We start from the raw sequence: 24,731 nt of genomic DNA on the forward strand, positions 1-24,731 counted from the left end.
CAACCTTTAAATGTCAAATGGTATTTGCATATAAAAGCAGTCATCTGTTATAGAGTTTGTGGACATTATACAAACACAAATGATAGCTGGTCTCATACAATATTTCATAATATTTGAAGGGTTTTAAGTGTGAAGTCCATTCCTCCCTAAATCCAGCACTTTTAACTTAGTGAAGGTAGCCTCTGCCTCAGATGTATTCCTCCTTTGTTGGTGTTTTGTTTTGTTTTGTTTTTGTTTCTGATGTACAGCAATGGTGTGCAGACTCTGTGATAGATTGCAAGTGATGACTGGAAAGGATCAGGACTGACTATAAATCACAGTCATCTTTCAAGGCCTTCTACCTAGAGATGGCAGCTATCTTGAGGGCTCCCAAGGAGGAACATAAAGCCAAAGAACTGAGTGAAGAATTGGCCAAATTAATTTAATGTCTTGTCTGTACCATAACTAAATAATCAAAGTTAACTTTGTTTTGCTTAACAGTGTTGATCAAAAAGGCTTAAGAAAGCTTTCTGAGAGACTGTATCCAGTCCTTAGTTTTGCAGCCTTTGTGAAGTGGGAATAGGAATTTTCACTACAGATGTCCAAAAATTTGACTCATCCATTTGTCTCTCCAGTTGCTGTTGATCAAAGGAGCAATGTCTTTCCAAATGCTGATTTGTTTTAAAGTCATGAACAATATATAGGTTCTATGTTTTCAGGGAAAGTGTGGCACTCTAAAATATGGACATTCCAGAAATTCTCTTTGAGTTGCTCCCTGTAGGTGTTTGCTGGAAATAGCAATCATACAAGTGATGGGAAAGTGTATGCTTTTATGCTTTTCAAATGTATGTTGAAGTGCTTTGTAGGAAGAAAAGGATTGTATAGCTGTAAAACTGGAGGGGACTTCATCAACTTTGAGTGAAATATTTGACAGAATATTCTGTTAAAACACAGAATGTATATTTGGCCAAATTTAGATTGGTAAAATATCTAATAAACTGAAGGTCTCTTTAGCACTATCTGTGCTGTTTTGAGCTCAACATGATCATGAATCATAGAATTATAGAATGGCCTGGGTTGAAAAGGACCACAATGATCATCTAGTTTCAACCCCCCTGCTATGTGCAGAGTTGCCAACCACCAGATCAGGCTGCCCAGAGCCTCATCCAGCCTGGACCTTGAATGCCTCCAGGGATGGGGCATCCACAACCTCCTTGGGCAACCTGTTCCAGTGCGTCACCACCCTCTAGCTGAAGAACTTCCTCCTAATATCTAACCTAAACCTCCCCTGTCCCAGTTTAAAACCATTCCCCCTTGTCCTATCACTGTCCACCCTTGTAAACAGCCGTTCCCCTTCCTGTTTATATGCTCCCTTCAAGTACTGTAAGGCCACAACGAGGTCTCTCTGGAGCCTTCTCTTCTCCAAGCCAAACAATCCCAGTTCCTTCAACCTTTCCTCACAGGAGAGGTGCTCCAGCCCTCTGATCATCTTAGTGGCCCTCCTCTGGACCTGCTCCAAGAGCTCTATGTCCTTCCTGTTCTGGGGGCCCCAGGCCTGGACGCAGTACTCCAGATGGGGCCTCATCAAGAGCTGAGTAGAGGGGGACAATCACCTCCCTCTCCCTGCTGACCAATCCTCTTTTTAATGCAGCCCAGAACACAGTTCAGCCACAGCACACACTGCTGACTCATGTCCAGTTTCTCGTCCACCAGGATCCCCAAGTCCTTCTCCGCAGGGCTGCTCTCATGTGAAGGCAAAGTAAAAGTTGATGAAATTCATATAGTATGTGGGTCTTTGGAAGCTGGGTGAATACCCAACCTGACCTGTATGTGGCCTCTTGTTCTAAAATCTCACCTGTTTCTTGTGCAAGTGAAAAGGGCTGTTCCCTCTCTCCCCATTCCCATTCTATCATGCCTTCAGTGAATGAACTGCCTTGTTAGACCAGTGTGAGAGGTGGGATGTTGATTCCTTTTTTTAATACTTTTTGTGATTAATTGTAACCCTAATGAAGATGGACACTAACAGAAAAACATGGGAGAAGCAACAAGTGCCAATCTAAGAGGAAAAAAAAAAAAAAGAAAACTGATGCCTTTTTCCACTTGCTGGCAATCCACTGTGCCTGAACCCTGCAGTGTCATCTGGCATGGGACAGATGACACTACATCTATTAAAATAAGAGAACAATTGTTTATACACATAGTTGGAATGTAGCAGAGTTCACTACTAGGTGGGGAAAAAAATCAGAAATTTAAATGCAGGAAATAATGAGTTTATTATATCCTAAAGTATACACAGCATATCTGATTCAGTATTGTCTATTGTAGTAAAGATTCGATCAACACTAAAGTTTTGTTAATTATGTAATAAAATTTGAATAAGATAATTCTGTGATTATGAATTAATCATGTAGTCAGAGAATGTCTGAGTACGAAGAGAGCTTTAAAGCTCATCTAATTCCAACTCCTCTGCCTTGGGCAAGGACACCTTCCACTACACTCCATTCTCAAAGCCTCGTCCAACTTGGCCTTGGACCCCTCCCAAGGATGTGACATCCACAACTCCTCTGGGCAACCTATTCCAATGCCTGACCATCCTCATCATGAAAGATTTCTTCCTTATATCTAATCTACATCTTACCTTCTTTCAGTTTAAAACTGTTACCCATAAATCTTGTTACAGGCCTTATTAAAACATCTTCTCTCTTTGTTATGCCTCCGTATGTGTTGAAAGACCACAACAGAGTTTCCTCAGAACGTTGTCTTCTCCAGGCTGAAGAACTCTGAGTATTTCAGTATTTCAGCTTCCTCATCAGTTTTGTAGCCCTCCTCTGGACCATCTCAAACAGGCCTGTATCTTTCTTGAAAGGGGGACTTCAGAGATGGATGAATAAAGAATTTAATAAGTAAACTTATTCATTAAATAATGTGTCAGTTCATTTACTTTTATAGCTTATCTGAGTTGTATTGTGTTAATTGAATCTTCAACATCCTTTGAAAGTCAGTCAGTTTTTGACTGTCTGTGAGTCCAAATACCCCAGGGCATTGCAAGGTTTAAAAATGTAGCAGAAGAAAGACATAAGGAGGTGGTGGAGTCACCGACCTTGGAGGCATTCAATGAGCCTTTAGACATTGTGTTGAGGGACATGGTTTAGTGAGAACTATTGGTCATAGGTGGATGGTTGGTGGATAGTTGGATAATCTTGTAGGTCTTTTCCAACCTTGGTGATTCTCTGATTCTATAAAAGCTAGTTCCTTGCACATTCAATTAGGGCGTGGGAAATTGGTGTCCAGACAATTGTGTTGTTTACCTGCTTATATGAAATAGGCAAACTTCAACTGGAGAGATTGAACAAATATTGTCATGTAGTATCCAAAAGCCTGGTTTTCCTGGTATTCAACTGATCTCTGAACAGTATTCAAATGCCTGCTCTGAATCACACAGAACAAGTATTTGCCCCTGGCCTATTTTCCCCGCCTCTTGCAACTGAGATAGTGCCCTACCTCCTGATACCCTGAGTGCACTGAGGTGCAGGAATTGTGCCCAGTTCTGACAGTATTCCTCACAATGCTGAAGTCAGCTGTTTCACAGGAAAATTTCCAGTATTGATGAACTGCACTTGCCTGAATACAAACCATTTTCACTGAGAAATTGCAAGGCAGATTTATCCTAAGTCACTACTCTGAGAACGATTTTGCAATTTGTTTCTGTTGTTTCTTGAGCCAACTGTCTTCCAGCCCCATCCTGTTGACAGAGTAAGTGATGTATCCATCTGAAAGTAAACCAGAAGAACCCTTTTCCTTATGTAGATTGTGTGGATTTTTATTTTTCCAAAATGCATTCCACTGGAATTAAGCAATTAACTTCTAACTTTGGAAGCTGACTGTGAACTGGAGTGCCATAGATACAACTCATGTGTATACTACCTTGTGAATGATAGGTATTGATTGAAAATATTTTTTACAAGCAAGACCATGAAACTCCATAAACTGTTTTTCCTTTTCTGTGTCAGATAGGAAACGGCATTTGAGACTTAGAGCTTATGGCTGATGAATTTAATTTAAATGAGCTGGTGTTTGAAATAGATAACACTTTCATTTTAGTAAGTTAATGATGTGGCAAAAGGAAACTCAAAGATGCTTCTACCTATAATAAAAAATGATGCTCTCTAGAATTCTAATATTTTGCCATGTGATTACATTGCCTAATCTTATTCACTTTATTACATGAAACATAGCAAAGTGCTTTCTCTGTACATTAACATAAATGTAATTTCAGACTTTATAAGACTTTATACAAATCTTTGTACAAAAAAAACCAAGTAGATCTGGAATCATATTGGTAGGCTGTAATAAATTCACAACTGTCATGGTCTAAGCGTAGAAGCAAAGGAAGCTTTGCTGGAGAGAAATGACTTTTCTTTGCCAAATGAATATAATTGGAAAAAATGAGCTAGCACTTCTTAAATACATAAAGATGTTTTTCATTTTTCTAAGTATAATGAATATTTAAAATGCAGAATAAACAGTTTCAGTTGTGTCTTGTACAAAGAGTTATTTCTTCTGTGTGTGGTCCAGTTTCTTCTGCTCACCAGGCAGAACAACGACAAGCATAGACTAGAAGACTTCAGTGGGAATACAAGGCTCTCAAAATGCACAGTGTGTACTGTTAATAAGCAATTATGAGCCAGTTCCAATATAGGCTTCCCTTTGTTATTCTCTATTCAAGATAGAAAATATTTCAGAATTGACAATTTCAGAATTGATATTTCAGAACTCCCAGTTACTAGCAAATGCTGAGTAATAAAAACAGTTTTCTTCTAATTGGTATTTAACTTTAGGTAAATAGATCTTTTTGGTGGTAATGTACTATCTTCCTCTTACTTATGCCTGTACATCAGTGCCATGAGGTATATGGATCTCTGAAATCTGATGGTGTTATTATTCCATGTCCTCTTCCACACATTTGTCCCTTGAAGTGGGAGTACCTCTCTGGAATCTCACCTACTGGGTTGCAGTAGTGGATGGAGGTGCACTCAGTTCAGCCCACAAGGCACAGCGCACGTTGTCTGTCCCTCAGCACTGTTTCCCTTCATGGCAATGCGCCACACTGCTGCACTGCGATACTTGCTGGTGGGTGCAGGCAGAGCTCCCAACCCACTCCTCTCTCTCCTGTTAGAGCTCTGTCCCACTCAGGGCAGGAGAGCAGAGACCAGCTGGAGTCTCAAATTCGTGCCAGCTCCAGGGAACCCAGATGCCTTCCACCAGCACAGCATCTGTCCCTTGCAATTGCTTAATTGCAGAAGTGGTGCTGACACCAAGCAACAGGCAGACGAAATATTTTATTTTAAACGGGTTTAGAGTTGCTATTTTTGACAGATTTAATAACAGAACCCTTCCTAATTAAAACAAGTGAAATAAAAAGTGTTGGCATTTGCATATGAACATCTGCAGTAGCATTGTTCTTTATCGTTATTGTACACTGTGGGACAGTATGTTTGGCCAGTGCTGACTCTCAGATTAAGAATTATGGAAAGTATTTAACTTGATGGATGATCTTGCTTTCCTGAGGACTGCAAAACACTCTTAAATATCAAGAGCAGTAAAATTTGTTCTTCCTTTTCTGTATCCATTTTCACAGGGTACTTTTAACTATTTTGTCAGATTCGTGAAGAATTGACATTATAAACCACCACAACTGAAAACATAAATAACAATTTATTAAACATTGATTAGAATTGCTTTTCTGTTTCCTACATGCCATCTGAAGCTGGAAGTTTTGACAAATAGTGGCTAACAGCTTGGTGGTTCTATTTAGTGTTTAAATGTACTTAGAATATATACGTGTTAGTTTATTTCTTTAGTAAGCTCATGTATGCGTTATATATCGTATTGATTATATACGCTCATTTCTTTAATGAACAATAATAGAAATACAGAATTTAAGATTTAATTTTGTCATTACTGTCTCCTTCTGTCTCAAATGTACGTAGTACTAAGCAATATCTGGAATTCTTCCTAGCTATTTCTAAATAACCCAGCTTAGTGGAAATTATGGGTCAAAGTGTGATGAAAAGTTCTCACAATACAATGTCATATAAATCTAAGAGCTACTTTTGACTCAACAGAGGTGGGTTTTTTTCTGGAGAAGGTATGGTCAAAGGGCAAGATAATGCTTTTTGCCTGTTGGAAAAGACAAAATGAAGAAGAGGAAAATAGTCAGAGTTTGCCTTTCATCTCTTCAGTCGATCTTAGCAGAATTCTTGCTATCTGATCATCAAAGCTACAGCTTCATAAAAGATTTGGCAGAGGGTCATGCAAGACAGAAGAAAATTCTAAGTAGCTCCAACAAAGAGCAGCTCAAAGTTGCTAGTAAATTGAAGGTAGTATTATCTTCCCCTTGTGTATGGTTGGGCAAAGAACTGTATTTGATATTTGAGCAGTGAAAAGCTCTTGCTTTCACTGTGTGACAGTTTGAGAAATGAGGTTCCATCATGGGCCAGAACTTGTTTTGTGGTACACTTTGTCCTGTTGATTTTGACATGAAGAATAGGAGGTTCAGATTGGAAGCAGTTCTTGTTCCCAACATTAAAGTTTTCTGTGAGCTTATATATAAATATATGTATTTCTTAGCTTGTCTTCATATTCCTATATGCAAGTTCTGTTTTGTTCAGTGTTCAACTTAGTACAGACAAATAACACAGGCAGGAAGCTTGTTGTGTTCCTTCAAGATGTGGCTGGATATAATCAGAGGTGCCTCTGGCATAGCTCTGGAGGGAATGTGCTATGGACAGAGAATTCCTGGTGTGAAACTTGAGGGTGTCCTCAGGCAATCAGGACCTAAGATGACCACAGCACACTTGTGTCTTCTGTCAGGCAAGACTTGAGAACATCAGTAACTTTATGCTTTGCACAATGATCTAATGAAGTAATCACAGGCAAGCCAGCCTTGCAGTTTGAACTGCCTTTGTCATGGCTCCTAATGTTACTGAGTGAAAACATGCACTTGGCATTGGACAGTTTATGGATATTGTTGGGAAACCCTTTTACCAGTAAGGTTGGTGGCAGTGCTGTTATTTTAGAATTCAAATAGAACTGAATGATGTGCCCCCTCTACTCCTGAGAAAAAGCCAGAATTTGTTAGGTTTGCTTCAACACTGGATATCGATTGCAGTAGGATTGCAAAGCACTTGTATTCTCTTCCTCTCCCTCTTATGGCTGTCTCCCACAGCTATTCCTCCAGAACATACTTTAGTGTTTTGGAGTCCATCTGCTGCTTTGGCACATAGGTGCTTCTTTCAAGAACTGCTAAGGCATGGGATGGATCAGTGGCATTTCAGATACCAGACTGCAGTTGCCAATATGACAGGCACTTGGCATTCTGAACTGCACAGTCTAAGCTGTGATGTTCCCAGGCATGCTCTTTGAAGAGGAGTTCCCAAAATGCTAGATTCTTAGTGGGAGAAGGTCTTTATTTCCTGCTAGTTATGGATCTAGAGAATTTTTGATGCATCTGAATGCAGTTATGCATTTAGACTGAATGACTCCATTTCAGATCCCAGGAATAAAAAGGCTCATTGTTTTCTCCACAACTAAGTCTGGGCTCATCCCATTCACATTTCATAAGCTTACTATGGAGTAGGTGCAGAATAAATGGAGGAGAGTTATGGACTAGTCTTCCAGAGGTACCTTCTAACCTAAAGTTAACCTAAAGTAACCTAAAGGTTACCTTCCTTTAGGAGGTAACTTGTTAACACAGTTATGTCCAGGAGGCAATATGATAACTCCTGCTCCTGATATCCTAGAAAGCTGAGTATCACATGTTATCCCTACTACTCAGAAGTGGAAACAAGCCAGGCCTGCCAGAAGGCAATGGGAAAAGTCATTAGTTTTGCCACTATTTGGTGATACCATCCATGAAGTAGACCAGAAAGTAGGACTGGAAACATCTACTGGAGAAAGATACTTGCAATGGATCTTGACAAGAAAATTTAGATTTTCACAGTGCTGTGGATGGATACTCACACACTGGGTTTTGAGTGTTTTTCTTTCTTTGAGCATTTTGGATTTATACTCCTAGAAGAGCTTTTTAGGAAGTCTTATCCTATCCTCAGTATTTTGGAGAGCAGATGAAGTTAGCCCTGCTGTTTAAATTTCAGATCATTGTCTGCACATCTCTGCTTACCTACATGGATGCTACTCTGATTTTTATTTTTTTTTTTCTAGGGAAAGCATATTGGCCTCAATTGGCCCTATTTTTCTTGTATTACTTTTCCTCTCTGTGATAGAATGAGTGCAGTGGCTTTGCATCCTTGATGTTTGTGTCCAGGTTATTTTTTCCATTACACTTCACAAGTTTTTCTGGTTTATTTAATGCGTGTTTCTGATTTCTGATATCCTGAGGAGAATTTTATACGTGATTTTCAAAAAGGTAGGAGTTGTTTAAGAGAAAGGTACAGTATTTTCAGCCTGAGAGGCTAAATTAGGTGCTATAGCATTCATGATGGCTCTTGCAATGTAGGTATGTATGGATGCACACAGTTAAACAAAGCGCACTGCTTCCAGTGATGTTCCGTTAGCAGAGTTCCTGCTTTAGCATAAGCTGTGAAGTGCACTGCATGCCAGCCTAGTGTGCACAGGGTTTATGAAGCTTGTCTCTAGGTGAACACATGAAGTCTGTCACCTCATAAAAAGGAGCCCAGTGCATTCTCCATGAACACACTGTCAAATTTATGGACAAAGCAGAAAAAATACTATGGTCTGATATTTACCAGAGGCAGAACAGAATATGCATGACTGCCTTCAGTGCAGGTTTGACCCTTGCAAAGTGTTGGCAAATGAGGGCCAGCAGTATGGATTTAGTTTGACATGTGTGATTTGATTTGACAAATTCAAGACAAATCTCTGTCTTAGCTACCAAAGATTGTGGAGATACGAATTTTAAAAAATCACCTGCTATTAAGAGGTGTCTGGCAGTGAAAAGTTCCTGTCTTCAACCTTTCCCTCAGTTCAGTGTAGAACTGGAGATTTTAGATGGTTACTCGCAGTGGTAATCATAGTTCTGACTTTTCTGGATCTACCTAATAATTTTTACTTCTCAGTATGTAGTTGACTTGGACAGTGGTTGTTTCGTTTCGTTGTTGTTTCAGGCACTGTTTATTTTTATTCTTCAGAGCACCCTTGTATCTTGGAGAGTAATTGCTGTAAAATCTCTGTTACCACATCTGATTAGGTGACCAGAGCACACAGTCATTCAATCCAGCAAACTAGACTTAGAAGTGAAAAATGAAAGGGCATTTCCTCTGTGACAAGGAGGAGGAAGCTGCACTTCCTAATGCCAACTAGAGAGAAGAGTGATCCCTCTCTTGCCTTTCTCTTCATAGTCCTTCGATAAGCAGAAGATGGAGGGGTCCTCCCAGCAGTGCTTTGAATAATATGATGACGTAGCTCTTTCTTAGTAATGTGCATTGCAAAGTATAGGACAAACTCTGCTGGCCTAAATACTGTGGAGTATTTCGCATTTGTGTCATCTGATACAAGTCAGGTAAAGCTAAATCCTCAGCTTCTCTTAGTCCTCACAGCACTAGGGCAGTGCTGTACTTTCACAAGAAATTGAGTGAACTCTAACCCAGACAAACTCAGTTTATAATAGCTCCCAAAACATGTATCGAATATTTTGCTGTTCCAGTATCATAGGTCAAAAATACAACTGAGTGCTAATGCCACCATTTCAGATGTCTCTTTCTAACCATTTTTATCGGTCTCACATTTTCTTATTCTATTAGCAGCCCATTTTCTGCTCCCTTCCCTCCCTGTTTGACATTTCAGCATGAGTAACGAAGTGGTTTTTTAAGTGTATATGCATTTCCTCAAGGAAATCAGGGCTTGAGCACACACACTGGTCTTTGCATGCATGCTGATGAAGCATGCATAAAAATGTCTTCCTTTGCTTGCATACAAGCCGAAGTCTGACCTTATACGCTTTGAACTCTGGCTCCAAAATGCAAATGCATAATTTAAGAGATCTGAAGCAGAATAGCATTGAGAATAACTTCTGGGTACATGGTTCCCATAGCAAACTGTGCAGCCTTCAACTAAATTTCTAAACTACCGAAGCACTGGGAAACATGAGTTCTACAAAATGAGGATAAGGGAATTCATTGCAGCCAGCAGCCAGAGCAGCCTCTACCTGGCAGTAGAGAAGTGCTGAGGTCTGTGCTTTTTCTGGAGAGGTCCCTTCTCATCTCAAGTGAGAACATTCACCTCCACATGTGCCGAAGTGTAACCTGTAGGAGTCAGCTTCAGCACTCACAGGTGAGAGACAGCAGCAAGGCAAATGTTTTGGAAATAAGCAGGCTTGAGTATTGCTGAGGTCTAATTAAGTATAATATACCTCATTCCTTTTTTTTTTCTGGCCCAGGTGCTGGTAATGCACTCAGGGGATACTGTTATAGTGCCAACCACAGTGTTGAATATGACTAAATTTATTTATTAAGAATGAAAATAAATGTGCAAACGTAAAGGTAGCAGCAGTAAGTCCTTTTGTGTCTCATTATGTTGTGGAAGGCACGGCTCATCGTACCACAGAAGAGTTGTTCATGAGTACAAATGTGTGCATGACTGCTTATGTGCTTATTTGTGCCAAAAAGACACAGCCAAGACTGATGTATAAAAATGAATGTCTGCAGATTGGTAGTCTGTGACTACTGCTGCACAGACTTTTCTTTTACTCTGCTGAGTACTTGCCCTGATTAGAAGTGTCATAGGAAATATTCACAGTTTTTACAGCCCTCAGTAGCTGAAGGAAATTAGACTTCATTGCTCTAGAACAAACTCCACACTGCCACAGTAATTTAGCTCTATGTATACATTCACATGTTGGTATGCTTCTATTACAGCATGGATTTTCTGGCAGCTCTTGCTAATGGGAGAAGCCTTGCTCCCCATCAGTTTACTGGCATATTTCCCTGCTTTCACTGAACCAGGAATTAAATCAGTTATCATTGCCATCTGAAAGGTGGTGAGGCACTGGCACAGCTTCCCAGGGAAGCTGTGGATGCCTCATCCCTGGGAGCATTCATAGCCAGATTAGATGGGGCCCCAGGTAGCCTTATCTGGTGGGTGGCAGCCCTGCCCATGGCAGAGTGGTTGGAACTGGATGGTCTTTAATGTCCCCTCCAACCCTAAGCCATTCAAGGATTCTATCATTCTCTGAAAGATATTACCAAATTGCTGCTGGCAGTTATGTGGAACTATTTTGGGGGGATATATTAGAAAGAATTTTATTTCACTAGCAAATCACATAGTTGCATGAAGTACTCAGATGTGTCTTCTGGAATTCTCACATCATTCATATGCAGGCATTGTTGCTTTTTTTAATTCACTCTTCATTGATTTCTCAGAAATACCATGTCAAAAAAATTGTACAAATGACATCTTAGGAGATACAGAGTGGCATCTTTCTCTACAACCCACAGAAAATGCTAAAGATTAATTTAGTGCAATGAAAATTTCTTTCATACGGATGGATGTTTTATATAAAACTCAGCCTTCACAATTAATGTCCTGTGGCTCCTGCAACTGAGAAAAGATTTTTCAAAGATTCTAATGTCCTTGGAGCCTTACAAAATATTCTCTCAAGTCACTTATTTGAATTTGGTGTAGATTATATAGTCTTTGGTATATTTTAATAGTTCTGCTTTATTTTACTTAATTGATTAACATCATAAATAAAAAGCATGGAATGAAGAACAAGAGTGATATATGCCAGCCTAGTTGTGCAACGTGCTTTGTACTAATTAATAACTTTATTTTTATTGAGGGAAGAGCTGACTGCTTCCCTACTTCTGAATTACATGATTTGTTTGGACACTTAGATTTCTTCAAGTGTCTTTTCATCAGTGGAAATATGCTAATAAAGCAGTGGTTGACCACTAGAAGTAGATAAAATAGAATGCTGTATCTTCATTACAATCATATTCTCTCTGAACTACTTTTTTTCCTTGCAGGACGGTGCTGTTTACTCTGACCTCTGTAGTTGTGCTCGTCATCACTACTGACTGGATCAGCTGGGACAAGTTGAATCGTGGATTTCTGCCAAGTGATGAGGTCTCAAGAGCATTCTTGGCTTCTTTCATCTTGGTGTTTGACCTTCTTATTGTCATGCAGGTACGTTTTCCTAATGTTCCATTCCAGCTGCCGAGGCTGCCTACTCACTCTGTATCCACTAGAGCACAAGGTGTTTTGCCAAGACTGTGTAAAGATAAGTAAGTGTTTGGTTCGCAATCACTATTCGTGGAGGCATTGTGTAACATCATTCTCAGTGACTTTGCAAAAAGCCTGTTGGCCTTTTATGGTGAAAACATTGCTGATATCTTTTCTTAGACTACCAAGAAGGAACTTTCCAAATTAGAATGTTTTCTGAAAAAAAAAAAAAAGACATCAGAAAAAGAAAGAGAAGCTAGTTGTATAAATTCATAGCTTAAGTTCAGAGGAGGGAGAAATCCAGATAAAGAATGAGTTCTGTATTTCAAGCTTTTACAATACATGGTTTAGTACATTATGGTGGCATTTTAATAGATGAAAATTAATATTTGCTATTAAGATTCTACTTTCCACTTTGATATGAACATTTATTTACTTCCTTTGATGGCAGGTACTCATATGCCTGCTGACAGTGAGGGTAGCAAGGGAGATAATTCCCTTTAGTCTTCCCAATGTCTGCTTCTTTGAATCTAGCTGTTAAGAAAGGAGTCTGGGTCACAAGTGTGTAGCCAAATACTTTCTTTGTATGATGCCATGCACTACCCTTCGATTTTTCGGTAGTTTGAGTCTTCTGTGAGAAACTCACCCAGTGCCCTGTGAAGAACAGGGTCATTTGGGCTGAGGCAAGGAAAAGGAATGTCAAAGCCTGAATGACTTTGGCTGTTAGTTCTAGACATGTTAGGCTGTAAAACTGAACCGTAGCAAAGAATGTGAGAACTCATGGCTCCTTTCTCTCCAATATACTATTAACTAACTCTGCCAGAAAAGACCATTTCTGAGACAGTTAGCTCTCTTTAATGAGATATCTATTACTTGTGTAATTATCATAGAGGTGACACTGCACTGGCACTCAGAATTTATCACCTGCTGTACTAAGGCTGCATAATGTTGAATAGTTCAATTTTATTTTCCACTGTCCACCACTGTTCAGTGTTCACTGTTGTTCAGGGTTAGGGCAAGAAGGATAGGAAATGGAATTCTGTTACAATTTCTACTTTCTGATGTTTTCTTCTTCATTTTATGTTTTGTATACTCTTTCAAAAAGATTCAAGGGAATGTAAAATAAATGATTGTACTTCATAGGGCTGTAATGAAAACGTGAATGAAAATACATGACTGCGTCAAGCTGCACTGAATTTGATATTGTTTGCTAGGCAGAGAAACAGACCTGTCTTGATGTCAAATAATTATTGTCATCCTTTTGACTTTGAAAAATGGAGCTCCGGTACCTCAACCTTGGAGTTGTTGGATTCAGGGAATTTTATTTGAAACAGCCTGTCCTAAGTACTATTTCATGTTTTTGCAACAACAAAGTGAGAGTCCTCCTCTTAATTGCATTTTTGACTGATGGTAGCATGATGGAGTTATTTATTTATTTAAAGTTATTTATTTGGCATGCTGAGCTAAGTTTGGCATGTTTTATTTATAGTGTAGCTCTAGCATCATTGCCATTCTACTACAATAAAGTCAGATTTAGACAGCAAAGCATTAAATCACAAGTAAAAATGATCAGGACTGTGATTCTTTGACTGAAGTGTCCTTTAGAATTAAACATTTCCAGAAATTCTTTTTTATAGTGTCTGTTTCCAGATTTTTATTTTGTTTGTTTCAGATTTAACGAACTTTAACAGCAAACTGGTAAAATTAGCTCCAAAAAAATTCTTGGCATTATTTCTGTTTGAGGCTGATGTTAAATAAGATCACAAATGAAGACTTACGTAATTTACTGAGTGCAAACATCTTCTGTCCATCTGAACAGCAGCACTGATGCTGCAAGTGTGACTGCTTTTAGCAACAAGAGAAAAATGGAAACCCATTCTCAGCGCTGTGAAAAATAATCACACAACTGTGGAGGACAACTTTGCTTGTTTATTATTATTAGAATGTAATATTTATCTAAGCCCCATGTATACAGCGTGAAAAAAAAGAATTAAGGGACTGAATTGTCTCTGCCCTGAAGATCTAACTCTTTTCAATTAGACATAAGTCAGACAGACGTGTGAAGAGGAGAACACAAACAGCTAAACTTATATGGACAGTTGTACATGAGCGATGCTTAAGGGTAGGTGCACTTTTTACCTTTGTTTTCCATCCTGCAGCAAGCTCTGGCTGCCTCCCAGCCTCACTGTCCTTTTAATGTGTAACGGCTCCTTCAGTCCAGGTGATAAATGGGATGTTCAGGGGACAAGTCGGGAGGCAAGCACAGATGAGATGTGGAGAAGAAGGCAGAGACTTGTGACTGAAATGTAAATGTGAATGTTATGACAGTAAAAACACTAAGTCAGCCTGAGAAGATGAATCATGAGGGAGGCTGCAGGACTCCAGCACGACCACGTGGATAGTGAGGCTGGCTTATGCCAGGATCAGGCTGTGTTCCCCCTGCTTCCACTGATCTCACTGTCGCATCACTTCAGGGAGGGAATAAAAAAGACCTCCACCTACCTGTTTTAGATATCTGCTAGTGTGTACATTTCCACCTCATTTTAATCAGTGTGTCCTCATAGTCAGTGGAGAGGTTGAAGTACAGCTGAAGTGCTTTTAAACATACACAATAGACTGAGACGTCACATGTCCATACCAGTGCAAGTTTCCCTCCTCTGAGGATAAACAGACCCAGTGTGAGGATCTCAAAGAAACCATCCCTTCAGCCACGTGCAGAAGAGAGGCTGTGAGGGTGGCATAGCATCAGCTGCAGATCCACAAGGTCCTTCTCAGCTACTGTCAGTCTGCTCATGTTTTATCAAGGGGACCCTCAGGCCACATCTGAATTCCACAATAGGGAGGTCTCTGCTTCTCACTGCTTCCAGGCTGCAGTGCGGAAGAGTCTCTGTGTCTAGGACAGCATATCAGAGAGTTGGAGAGGCCTCTATTCTAATCCTGCTTAGTAGGACATTTTATCCAATGTAAATAATGAGTGATTTTTAAAAATAGATTGCACGTTTTCCCGCAGAGAAACAACAGATCAAATTCAGTCCAATGCAGGTGAGCATCAATTAATTTTAAGGGATATGTTTGCTTGTAGTAAGAAACTGCTTTATGAGCTTTTTATTTTTTCCCACTATATAAAAGTGCTGAATTTAGTCATGTTCACAGAGTGTTTAATTGTGCCTGCCCTGATCATCGGGATGCTGAGACACTGACATATGTGTGTTCCTGGCACCTATAGCATTCCCTGCTTTACATGGGCGTCATTCTATTTTTAGTCTTAGTTTCAGACTGGGTGCAAGACCATGCGTAATAAAGCTGGATGTGTAATAATGCTATTATCATGTACTAGAACTTTTACTATTTTAAGGAAATAAATTACATTTTTACACCCATATGCAATGGAAAGGCTGTTAACTGAATGAGTAAGTATGAAAAATGTGTCTGTAATCCCACATTCCATATCAGAGCAAGCAGACAGCAGATCATGCAATAGGCTATCTACTATTTTGTATTATTTTTCTAATGATGTTCTCAGTGAGTTTGACAATGGGTCAATAATCCAGGCCTGTGGTGCCTGGATTATTAAGTCTCATGAGTCTGGGGCTGATGGATTCTTTCAGCCCTTTCGTGCCTTCCGTGAGCAGGTTTTTCCAGACTTCTGGAAGACCATGGAGCTTTTCATCACCTCTGTGGAGTTACACGTCATGGCTGTAGCTACCTTGCTGAGCACTTTGCAAATCCTGTGATATTAATTCTTGCTGTTCTTATGATTCACTGCAACTTTTTATCTGACAGCACAATCAAATACAAAGTCAGAGTGGTCTAAACTCGAGCTGAGAATAAGCCAGGCATTGCTTATGGCTAAGATTCTCTGAGAAATCTCTGATGTATCCAAAACCTAAGTAGCGAAATAATCCCGTTAATTCCAGATGGGAATATTGTTGGAAACAGGGAGAATTTTTCCATCTGGATAACCTAAAATAAACTGAGGTCAAAGAGAGTTAGGTAATTAACCACATTTTTTATGAGTAGTGCTGCATCTCTCCTTATGTGTTACTGTATCAGCACATGGAAAAGATAATAACTAATTTCCAAATGCATTTTTTGTAATATTTTTTGTATTTTAATGACTGTATCATGTAACTGTAGATCACTCCTTGCTACTACCGTTGAAGACCCACATTTTTGTTGGTATCCTGTCACTTTATTTTCTTCTGCAGAACGTCTGATCTTCTGTCTTTGAAAGAGTATTAGTAAGAGAATCAGAAGGTTAACAGATTGAGGAAAACCTGTCCTCAGGCTCTCCTGTGTTTTTCCTTCTACTTCTTTGCATTTCCCTAAAAAAAAAAAACAAAGTAGCTAATTTAACTATGTTGTGACTTTCACTATGATTTATATATGTCATTGTTTAACAGAAACTTTGGCAGCAAAATGGAACAGAATCTGCTCTTCCCTAAAATATATGTAAAGCAGGGACAGTTCCATTTATTCTGTGTTGTCCTGGTTTTACACTAATGGACAAGCTGTTTTGTTTGCAATGTTGAGTGCAATGTGTCCATTGAAAACCACCATCAATAGCATCAAGTGCTTTCAAGAAGCTAAAATATTCTTGAAGTAAAAACACAGTCTTGTCCACACAAAATGGGTAAAAAATTGACTTTTGGAGAGTTTTTATTTTCTTCGAAAGTCTATTTAACTTTGCAAACCTACTTTGTCTATGACTTTTAGCTGGCTTTACACTATGAAATTTGACAGCATTAATTTAATCAATGCAAATAAGAGGAGAGTACTGATTTGCACTTACACAGAATGCACAGGTATAGTAGCTTTCCTTCAAAGCAACCAAGCAATATATGATTCTGTGTTCATAGAGAAAGCACAAAATAATTTGTCATTCTGTCAGAGTAGATCCTTCCAGCTGTACATTTGGTGTAAACATTTCCTTGTTTCCTAACAAGCAGCAGCAAGAACAACCAACCAATAGTTTCTTCCTGAGGAAGGCACCAAACTCTGAATGAAGAGGTCAGAAAGATTAACCCTTATGCCAGACTGGCTTTGATGTGCTCCTTTCTCAATTTGCGTGCAGTTTCATCAGAGCTGGTTTCTGCAACTGTCCTTCTAAAAGCCTCCCAACCAGCGTGAGCTTTTCTGAAGTGAATATTTGAATGTCAGGGTACATTCCTTCAAACCTGTGCAAACACAGTAATAATATAAAAACCAAAACCCATAAGAAACATCTGTGTTGGTGAAGTTGCCAAACAGTGTGCACGTCATCTCTGACACTCAGACCTTCTGCATGCAGGGGGTCATTACATTTTATCTTCATTTACTGCTTGCCCTTTCAAGATGGGAATTCAGACAGAAGGGCAGGTGACCAGTGACAGGTGTTTCTGCAGAGCCAGGGTAGATGGAAATTCACCTTTGATAAAAATGACAGCAGATCCACTCCTCTTACTGGCGTCCCTAGTTGTTGCCATATGGCTCTATTTCACAGTGGGGAGCCTGTAGCCATATACCTTGAACATTATTTTTTTCCTGATATTATATGGAGTGTTTCATTCTGCTTGTCACTAGCCAATTTTAGACATGTGTGTTAAACAGCATAGAAAAACAGGTATTTTGATCAGTCATGGTGTTGAATTACGTGTTTGCTAAGGAGCCCAATGGTGAGGGATAGGTGTGCAGTGTTCTACCTCTCATCACCTGCAGGGTCTCTGGAAGAAAAGGAGACAAGTTCAAGTGAGGTAACCAGCTTAACCCAGCTGGTGGCTGAGCACCACACAGTCGTCTCTCACTCCCCCTCTTCCCAGAGGGATAGGGTAGAGAACTGAAAAAAAAAAAGAAAACGAAGTAGAACTTGTGGGTTGGATAAAACTATGTATTAAGATAGAGAAAAAGAAAAGGATAATAATTATGACAAATACATATATGTATATATGTATATAACAAGTGATGCACAAGAAATTGCTCACCACGCCGTAAGTGATGCCCTGCTAGCCCCCTGAGCAGCAGAAGAGAGCCAGAGGAACTCACACCCTCTTCAGAACTCCTTCCTCTTTATGCCATACGGTATGGAATATCCCTTTGGCCAGTTTATGTCAGCTGCCCTGATTCTGTTCCCTCCTAGCTCTTTGGGCCCTTCTCTGGGAGTGGTCTTGGCTCTGTACAGCACTGCTTAGCTGAATCTATAAACATTGATGTGTTATCAGCATTGTTTCTTCTGCTAGAACCAAAACATAGCATCATACCATGCACTCCAAAGAAAACCATCCCAGCTGAAACTAAGACACTGTGGAGGCAGCCTTTCTATAGAGCATCATAGGATTTTTCTTCCTACAAGTCTCTTACGTAGGAGACTTTTTTCTCCTCTTCTGCCTTTTCTTTATCTTCATCCTTCTGTGGATCATTGAAATATTCCTTATCAGCACCAATGTAAAATATTTAAAAATAGCACTGAAAATAAAAGTGAATTAGAAGGACTAGACAGGAGCAATTTTTGATTTACAGCTTTACCTTCTTCACACTTAACACAAATTCAAGTGACAGACTCAAGTACATTCCTAAACACTGTTCAACGGATATAATGTTTCTCATGGCATTATTGACACCATGGCATTTCTGGAGCATGGGACTTACGAGGAATGGCTGGGGGAGCTGGGATTGTACAGCCTGGAGAAGAGGAGGCTCAGGGGAGTCTTTATCACTCTCTACCAGTACCTGAAGGGAGCTTGTAGTGGCGTGGGGGTCAGGCTCTTCTCCTGGGTAACAGTGATAGGATAAGAGGGAATGGGCTCAAGTTGTGCCAGGGGAGGTTCTGGTTGGATATTAGTAAAAAATTCTCTCAGAAACAGTGGTCAGGTGCTGGAATGGGCTGCCCAGGGACGTGGTGGAGGCACTGTCCCTGGAGATGTTCAAGAAATGTTTAGAAGTTGTACTGTAGGATACGGTTCAGTGGGAAATATTGGTGATATGTGGATGATTGGAGTGGATGATCTTAGAGGTCTTTTCCAACCTTGGTGATTTTATGATTCTATGATTCTTCCTGCTGGTTCAAACACAGGGTATTGCCTGTCCTAGAACTATTGCTTTTCTTGAATCTGTGTGAAATTTCTTGAATCCACAGCTACTACTCTTGCATTTATATCTGCACTGAATTTCTTGGTCCAAAATTGCTTTGCTTTATTTTGCTGAGAGTTACATTTTTTGGAGTTGTCAAGTCTTGCTCCTTTAGCTTTTGAACACAGAACAGTAGCTCTCCTGAGCTCCTCCTTATTCCCATCAGATACCTGTCTCCTCCTATCTTTCCTATATGTTCTGCCTACAACCGATATCAAGGGAGTGGGTTATTTCCTGGCTATCATGTGCTGGCAGGGACAAGTTACTGTCACCCCAGAAATGCTCCACTTGACAGTCAGGAGCAGACAACTGAGAAGGGAGTCCCAGAGAGCAAAGCTGTCCCTTTCCTTGCAGGTATGTGAGTATGTGCAGACTCAGAGCAACCTGTGCATGTGCCCTCCACCTTTCTTCTTCGTGTTAGCATATTATGTGGACAAAGCAATAAGAATGGAAATGCACCAAAGAATAAAGTATTGCATTTGAAATGCACTACTCTGTTTCAAGAGAAACCCCTTTTGAGTTTGATGGAAATGTATGTAGAGCTTATGTAAAAGAGGTGATAAGGAAATGGGGAGAGTACTGTATTGTTATGTGTAATTATAGCCCAGAAGACTTAAACTGCAATATTTTTGAGATCCAGTTGGATGTATAAATTCCTTTTGAAAAGCCCTGAAACATTCATTTGGCCCCTTCCCAGACCCCATTATAAAGTACAGTTTATTTCTTCAACTTAGTTTGGGACTAAGAAAATGCTAAGTAAAATGATTCCCCTCAGAGGAAGGATGGGTGTATGTTGTCCATTATCGTGCAGTCAATACCCTGCCTTTTTAATGAGCTGCCCTGGTTTATACTGCAGTGTTTTCATTCTGTGCTTGTCTAGTTTGATAACCGGCACCATCATTTTATGCTGTGGATTTTGTCAAATGAGACATACAAAGTACAGTATTTTTAAGTACTTTTCCTCCTTTGGACTGCTTGAGGATGGTTAACTTGCACACATTACTTGCACACGTTATATTTGTCTCAGGCATTATAGACTCAATTTGGAAGTTTCTTCCAACTGCTGTAACTTGTTATATTTGTGCTGCCCTGAATCCTATCGTGCCAATCCGTGGCAGCTGAGAGCTGGGCACTTTTTAGCTCTGTGACACAGTTCCTCATTTGCTGGGAAAAAACAACTGCAGTTCTTTTCTTTCCTAGTTGTCTGATTGTCTGCTTAGCCCCTAAGGTGCTCAGAGAAGGATGCTGTCTGACTTCGTAATGCTTTCAGCATAATCAGGCAGCAGTCCCAGCTGCAGCCCCCTTGGCTCTGAGATGACTACACACAAAATGAATTAGCTCAGGAAGCTTCTCATTTGTCACAGTTGTTCCCTTTTACCTTGACAATGGGTATCTGCCATACATGTGACACTGAAGCCATTCTTTCACGGGCATAATGAAGCAGTTCTCCAAAAGCAGACTTGCTATTTTCACACACTGCTCCCCTGAAAATGCTGTATCCAACCCAAGTACACAGAAAAGATGAATTCTAGAAGCAGGAAAAGCTGGAGATTGTTTGCAATTCTTTCACAAAAGTACTCTCATCTTTAATTGCAAACAGAGTCTTTTCACACATTCTGCTACCATCAGTGTGTGATAGGCTTTGTTGCTGAGGTGCAAGCCTGAGGAGTGCTGCTATTGCTTAATATTATATTGCAGTGATATATGTTGAAATAACAGTAATGGTGACATTCAGATAAATTTCAGTGCTCCACAGCATTGCTTAGGAATATATTATTTGACCAGAAGTCTGCTTTGTAGTGAGCCTTGTTAATGCAGGTTTTTATCTCAGAGTGAAAAATCTGAGATGAGATTCAACAGATTCAGCTGTTTCTAAAGTAATGGAACTGTATGCAATTTGTAAATGCAACCATGTGAGTTTAAAAAAGATAAACCTCAGTCAGCCATCACTAGATAGAGTGACAAGTTTTATGCCTACCCACAATGTATATTTAGCCATGCATTGTACTGAATTTACAAGATGTAGTGACAGGTGAAACGTGGACATAGAAGTCCTCTGTGCAACAGCACTGAGCAGAACCAGCTTGGTTGCACTTAATCAAGCAGTGGCAAGAATATGCCTAATGTTGTTGGCCTATGTGCATTATTTCTGCAAAGCTGATTGAATGCCAATTGTTTATGCTTCCTCAGAAAGTCTCAAGGCTGTTATGTGAAAAATAAACAAAAAGATATGCTTATTTTTATTCTGAGTTCTTCTCATGTCCAATACAGCTGCTGCTTTTTTTTTCTATAACAAAAGGGACATATGTAGTTAATCACTGAAGTGTCTTGAGATAATGCATACATTACAAATGTTTACATCTGTTAGAACCAGACTTTACTGTACCTATCAGTAGGTAATTGTCCCTAGTCCTTTCTAATGACTGGAAGTTATAGTTGCAGTGGTTCCCGACTTTGAACTAATACTTAATTACTCAGCTGTGCTGTGTTTGGAGTCACATCCCCATGGGTCATACGTATTGTGCAAGTGTGGCCTTATTTCAGCAAAGCTTCTCCTCTCCTGCAGACTAGAAGCTAAAACGTTTCTCTTTCCTAGAATCTGCCCATGTTTGCCTGCCCATTAGGGAGGGGAGTTTCCCCAGCCTAACAGCTTACCAGATGTGACAGGTAGACTGGGGACCAGTACTGCCTGACACAGTGTAAATCCTGTGTTTCCCACTGGAGCAGCGAAACAACTAAATCAGCATGCCTGTGGTGTCCTCCAGCCAGTCTCTGAAGTGGGCTGCAGCTTTGGGCTGTATGACCTCTCAGCTGGTCCCCAAATAATTAACCTCTTAGTCTCTTCCTTGTGCCTGAGCAGTATTTGCAATATCATTTTTTTCATTAAGATTCCTCAGAGCTCCTCATGAGCCAACGTGTGCTGTAGGAGCATTAAAGGTGCCGCAGTTGTGGAAATGGTACAAACACAGATTAAAAAAAGATGTTAATCAAGGAAGTGCCCTCGCCAATTCTGTTTTCATCTCCTCCTCAGTAACCTTGGAAACTTATCTTTTTGTCAGTACATTTACGGCTTGCACCTCTGCAGCATTAGTTCCCTGATACATTTACCCAGAACACCGCATTGTTGCTGTTCTGATACTGGTCATTTTGGGCAGTGGTTTTATTTCATCTTTTAGGGGCAGGCATTCCAACTCTTCCTTTCATACAAAATCATCTTCAATTTCACTCTCCATCTGCTCTCAGTGAGTTGTGCTCTGATGTGGTTTCTCATATCGGGTACTCCGTGAGAAATAAAATGATATAAATTGTGGCTAGGTAATCCATTTTATCACCTGGAGATGAAAATGAAAAAACAGTGTACATCTCTTTCTGATGTATCTTGGTATGGATTTAAGAACATAATCTTATAATCCTTCTTGGATGGCTCTTTGCTTTTAGCTTCTCTCAGGTGATCTTTGGGCTTACCTATACGCAATGCGCAGCACGCATTTGGGTTTATGATTACACTTCATTCCACTTCAGAACTGTACGCCCAAAGCAGAGAAACAGAAAATCCTCAGCAGCAGCCGTGATACCATGTGCAGCATTTAGGGATGGGTGACAGAGCAGAAGTGATCTGCCGTATCAGGCAGGCAGTGTTTGAGGAAGCAAAAGGGACTGCTTGTTGTCCACAAAAGCACTTTTGATGGCTTTGATTCCTGCTTCCAATGGCTGGAAGAGCTGCTCTGACCATCCAGACTGTCCCACAGCACTTCTGATCACCGACAGCTTTGTGCAGCAGCAACCACCAGTGGCTGCTCCCTATGAGCATGTTCTCTTGGCTTCAATCTGGCCCTTTTGTTCTGACCTTAAGTTGCGAAGCAGCAGCTACATCTTCTGAATGAATGTTAAGTTCTCTCGGGGATGCTCCTGGCATCTAGACCAAACAATTACTGCACTAATCTAAATTACACAAACTTCTGTTATTCCTCAGTGTTGGGCTGCAAAGATTTGCATATCTAGACAAAGTGTTCCCTATAGAGGGAAGGAGACAAAGGCAGCACACAAACAAGCCTAACGTCAGAAACAAGCAGTCTATAATTTAAGCAGACACAAACAGAGTTGTACCTAAAAATGGTGTTAAAAATGAGGCAGCACTACTGAAGCTGCAGAGTCATGCATTCAGGAGTCAAAAAAGGGCCAGAATTAAGGTCACTGGAATAAACCTTTCACCCCTCTGTATTGTGATGCTATCTTTAATTATCTGTTGGCACCCATTTTCCCACAGGACCTCTGTCTCATTGGCAGCACTGGATGAATGGCATTCACTTAGCAAGAAGCTATTCAGTATTTTGTTTTACCCTCTTTGTGCACCGTGTGGCCCTAGGCCTTACTTACTGTGCACTACTGAGACCTTGATATGAAGATGGAATCATTCATTTCCTTGTGAGCTTTTTTCTGGCAATAATTGCCGCAGTTCCTGAGGGCTCTTCTAACATTAATGTATTTATCTTCACAATAGCCTTCACAACAGGAGTATTATTGTCTCTTATTGTCCACATTTTATACTGAGGCGCGAAGAAATTAAAGTCAAAGGGTCCCTAATTTGAGATGTCTGAGGACATTATTATGAAAATATATATTATTACCCATCCTTTAGCTGAGCGGTTAGCTAACTGGGGGAGAAGAATCTAGCGTGTAATTTCACTAGGCCTATACAGAGCCACATATTTATTTGATGTAATCTTATTTATTATTATACTGACAGCCCTATTTCCCAAACGGTTGTAGAAGCAGCTTCTTTGCTTGTTCTAAGCCATGGCTATGACTGTGTCATGCATTTGGATCCATTAAAAAAAGAAAGTTACTTTTTCCTGTACTAGGCACTACAATATTCTTACTATTCCTACAATATCACTGCAATATTCTTACAAATTACAAATTCTTATAATTACTTACAGTTATGTTGTCAATCCTTCCTCATCTTCCCAGTGGAGAATATATATTCAAGTCCAGCCTTGATGGATGTCTATACCAACCATGGGCACTTGTCACTTGAACAAATCGAAGCTTAGGTGTCAGGATGGAGGCCGGTCACAAGTGGTGTCCCTCAGGGGTCGGTCTTGGGACTGGTTGGTCTTGGGACTGGTACTCTTCAACATCTTCATCAATGACATAGATAATGGCATTGAGTCCACCCTCAGCAAGTTTGCAGATGACACCAAGCTGAGCGATCCAGTTGATACGTTAGAAGGAAGGGAAGCGATCCAGAGGAACCTGGACAGGCTGGAGAAGTGGGCCCATGAAAACCTAATGAGGTTCAATATGGCCAAGTGCAAGGTGCTGCACTTGGGTCGGGGCAATCCCAGGTATTTATACAAACTGGGGGAAGATCTCCTTGAGAGCAGCCCTGCAGAGAAGGACTTGGGGGTCCTGGTGGACGAGAAGCTGGACATGAGCCAGCAGTG

At 40.2% G+C, this 24,731-nt stretch overlaps 1 protein-coding gene and 1 long non-coding RNA gene across 2 annotated transcripts in view; one reads left to right on the forward strand and one right to left on the reverse strand.

Moving 5' to 3' along the window:
• TMEM117 (transmembrane protein 117) overlaps nt 1-24,731 on the forward strand; it is a 195,970-nt gene that overhangs the window by 141,267 nt on the left and 29,972 nt on the right. The window contains exon 6 of the mRNA XM_416041.8: nt 11,985-12,144. Within this exon, the coding sequence (XP_416041.3) occupies nt 11,985-12,144 (160 nt within the window). The remainder of the gene's footprint in view (nt 1-11,984; nt 12,145-24,731) is intronic.
• Nucleotides 15,933-18,842, reverse strand: LOC121106858. Its single transcript, XR_005840062.1, has 3 exons — nt 17,862-18,842; nt 16,973-17,357; nt 15,933-16,505 (listed from the first exon to the last, which is right to left on the reverse strand). It is a non-coding gene; the product is annotated as an uncharacterized LOC121106858 (long non-coding RNA).

Source organism: Gallus gallus, chromosome 1 (assembly GCF_016699485.2).
Source record: "Gallus gallus isolate bGalGal1 chromosome 1, bGalGal1.mat.broiler.GRCg7b, whole genome shotgun sequence".
Lineage (NCBI taxonomy): Eukaryota > Metazoa > Chordata > Aves > Galliformes > Phasianidae > Gallus > Gallus gallus.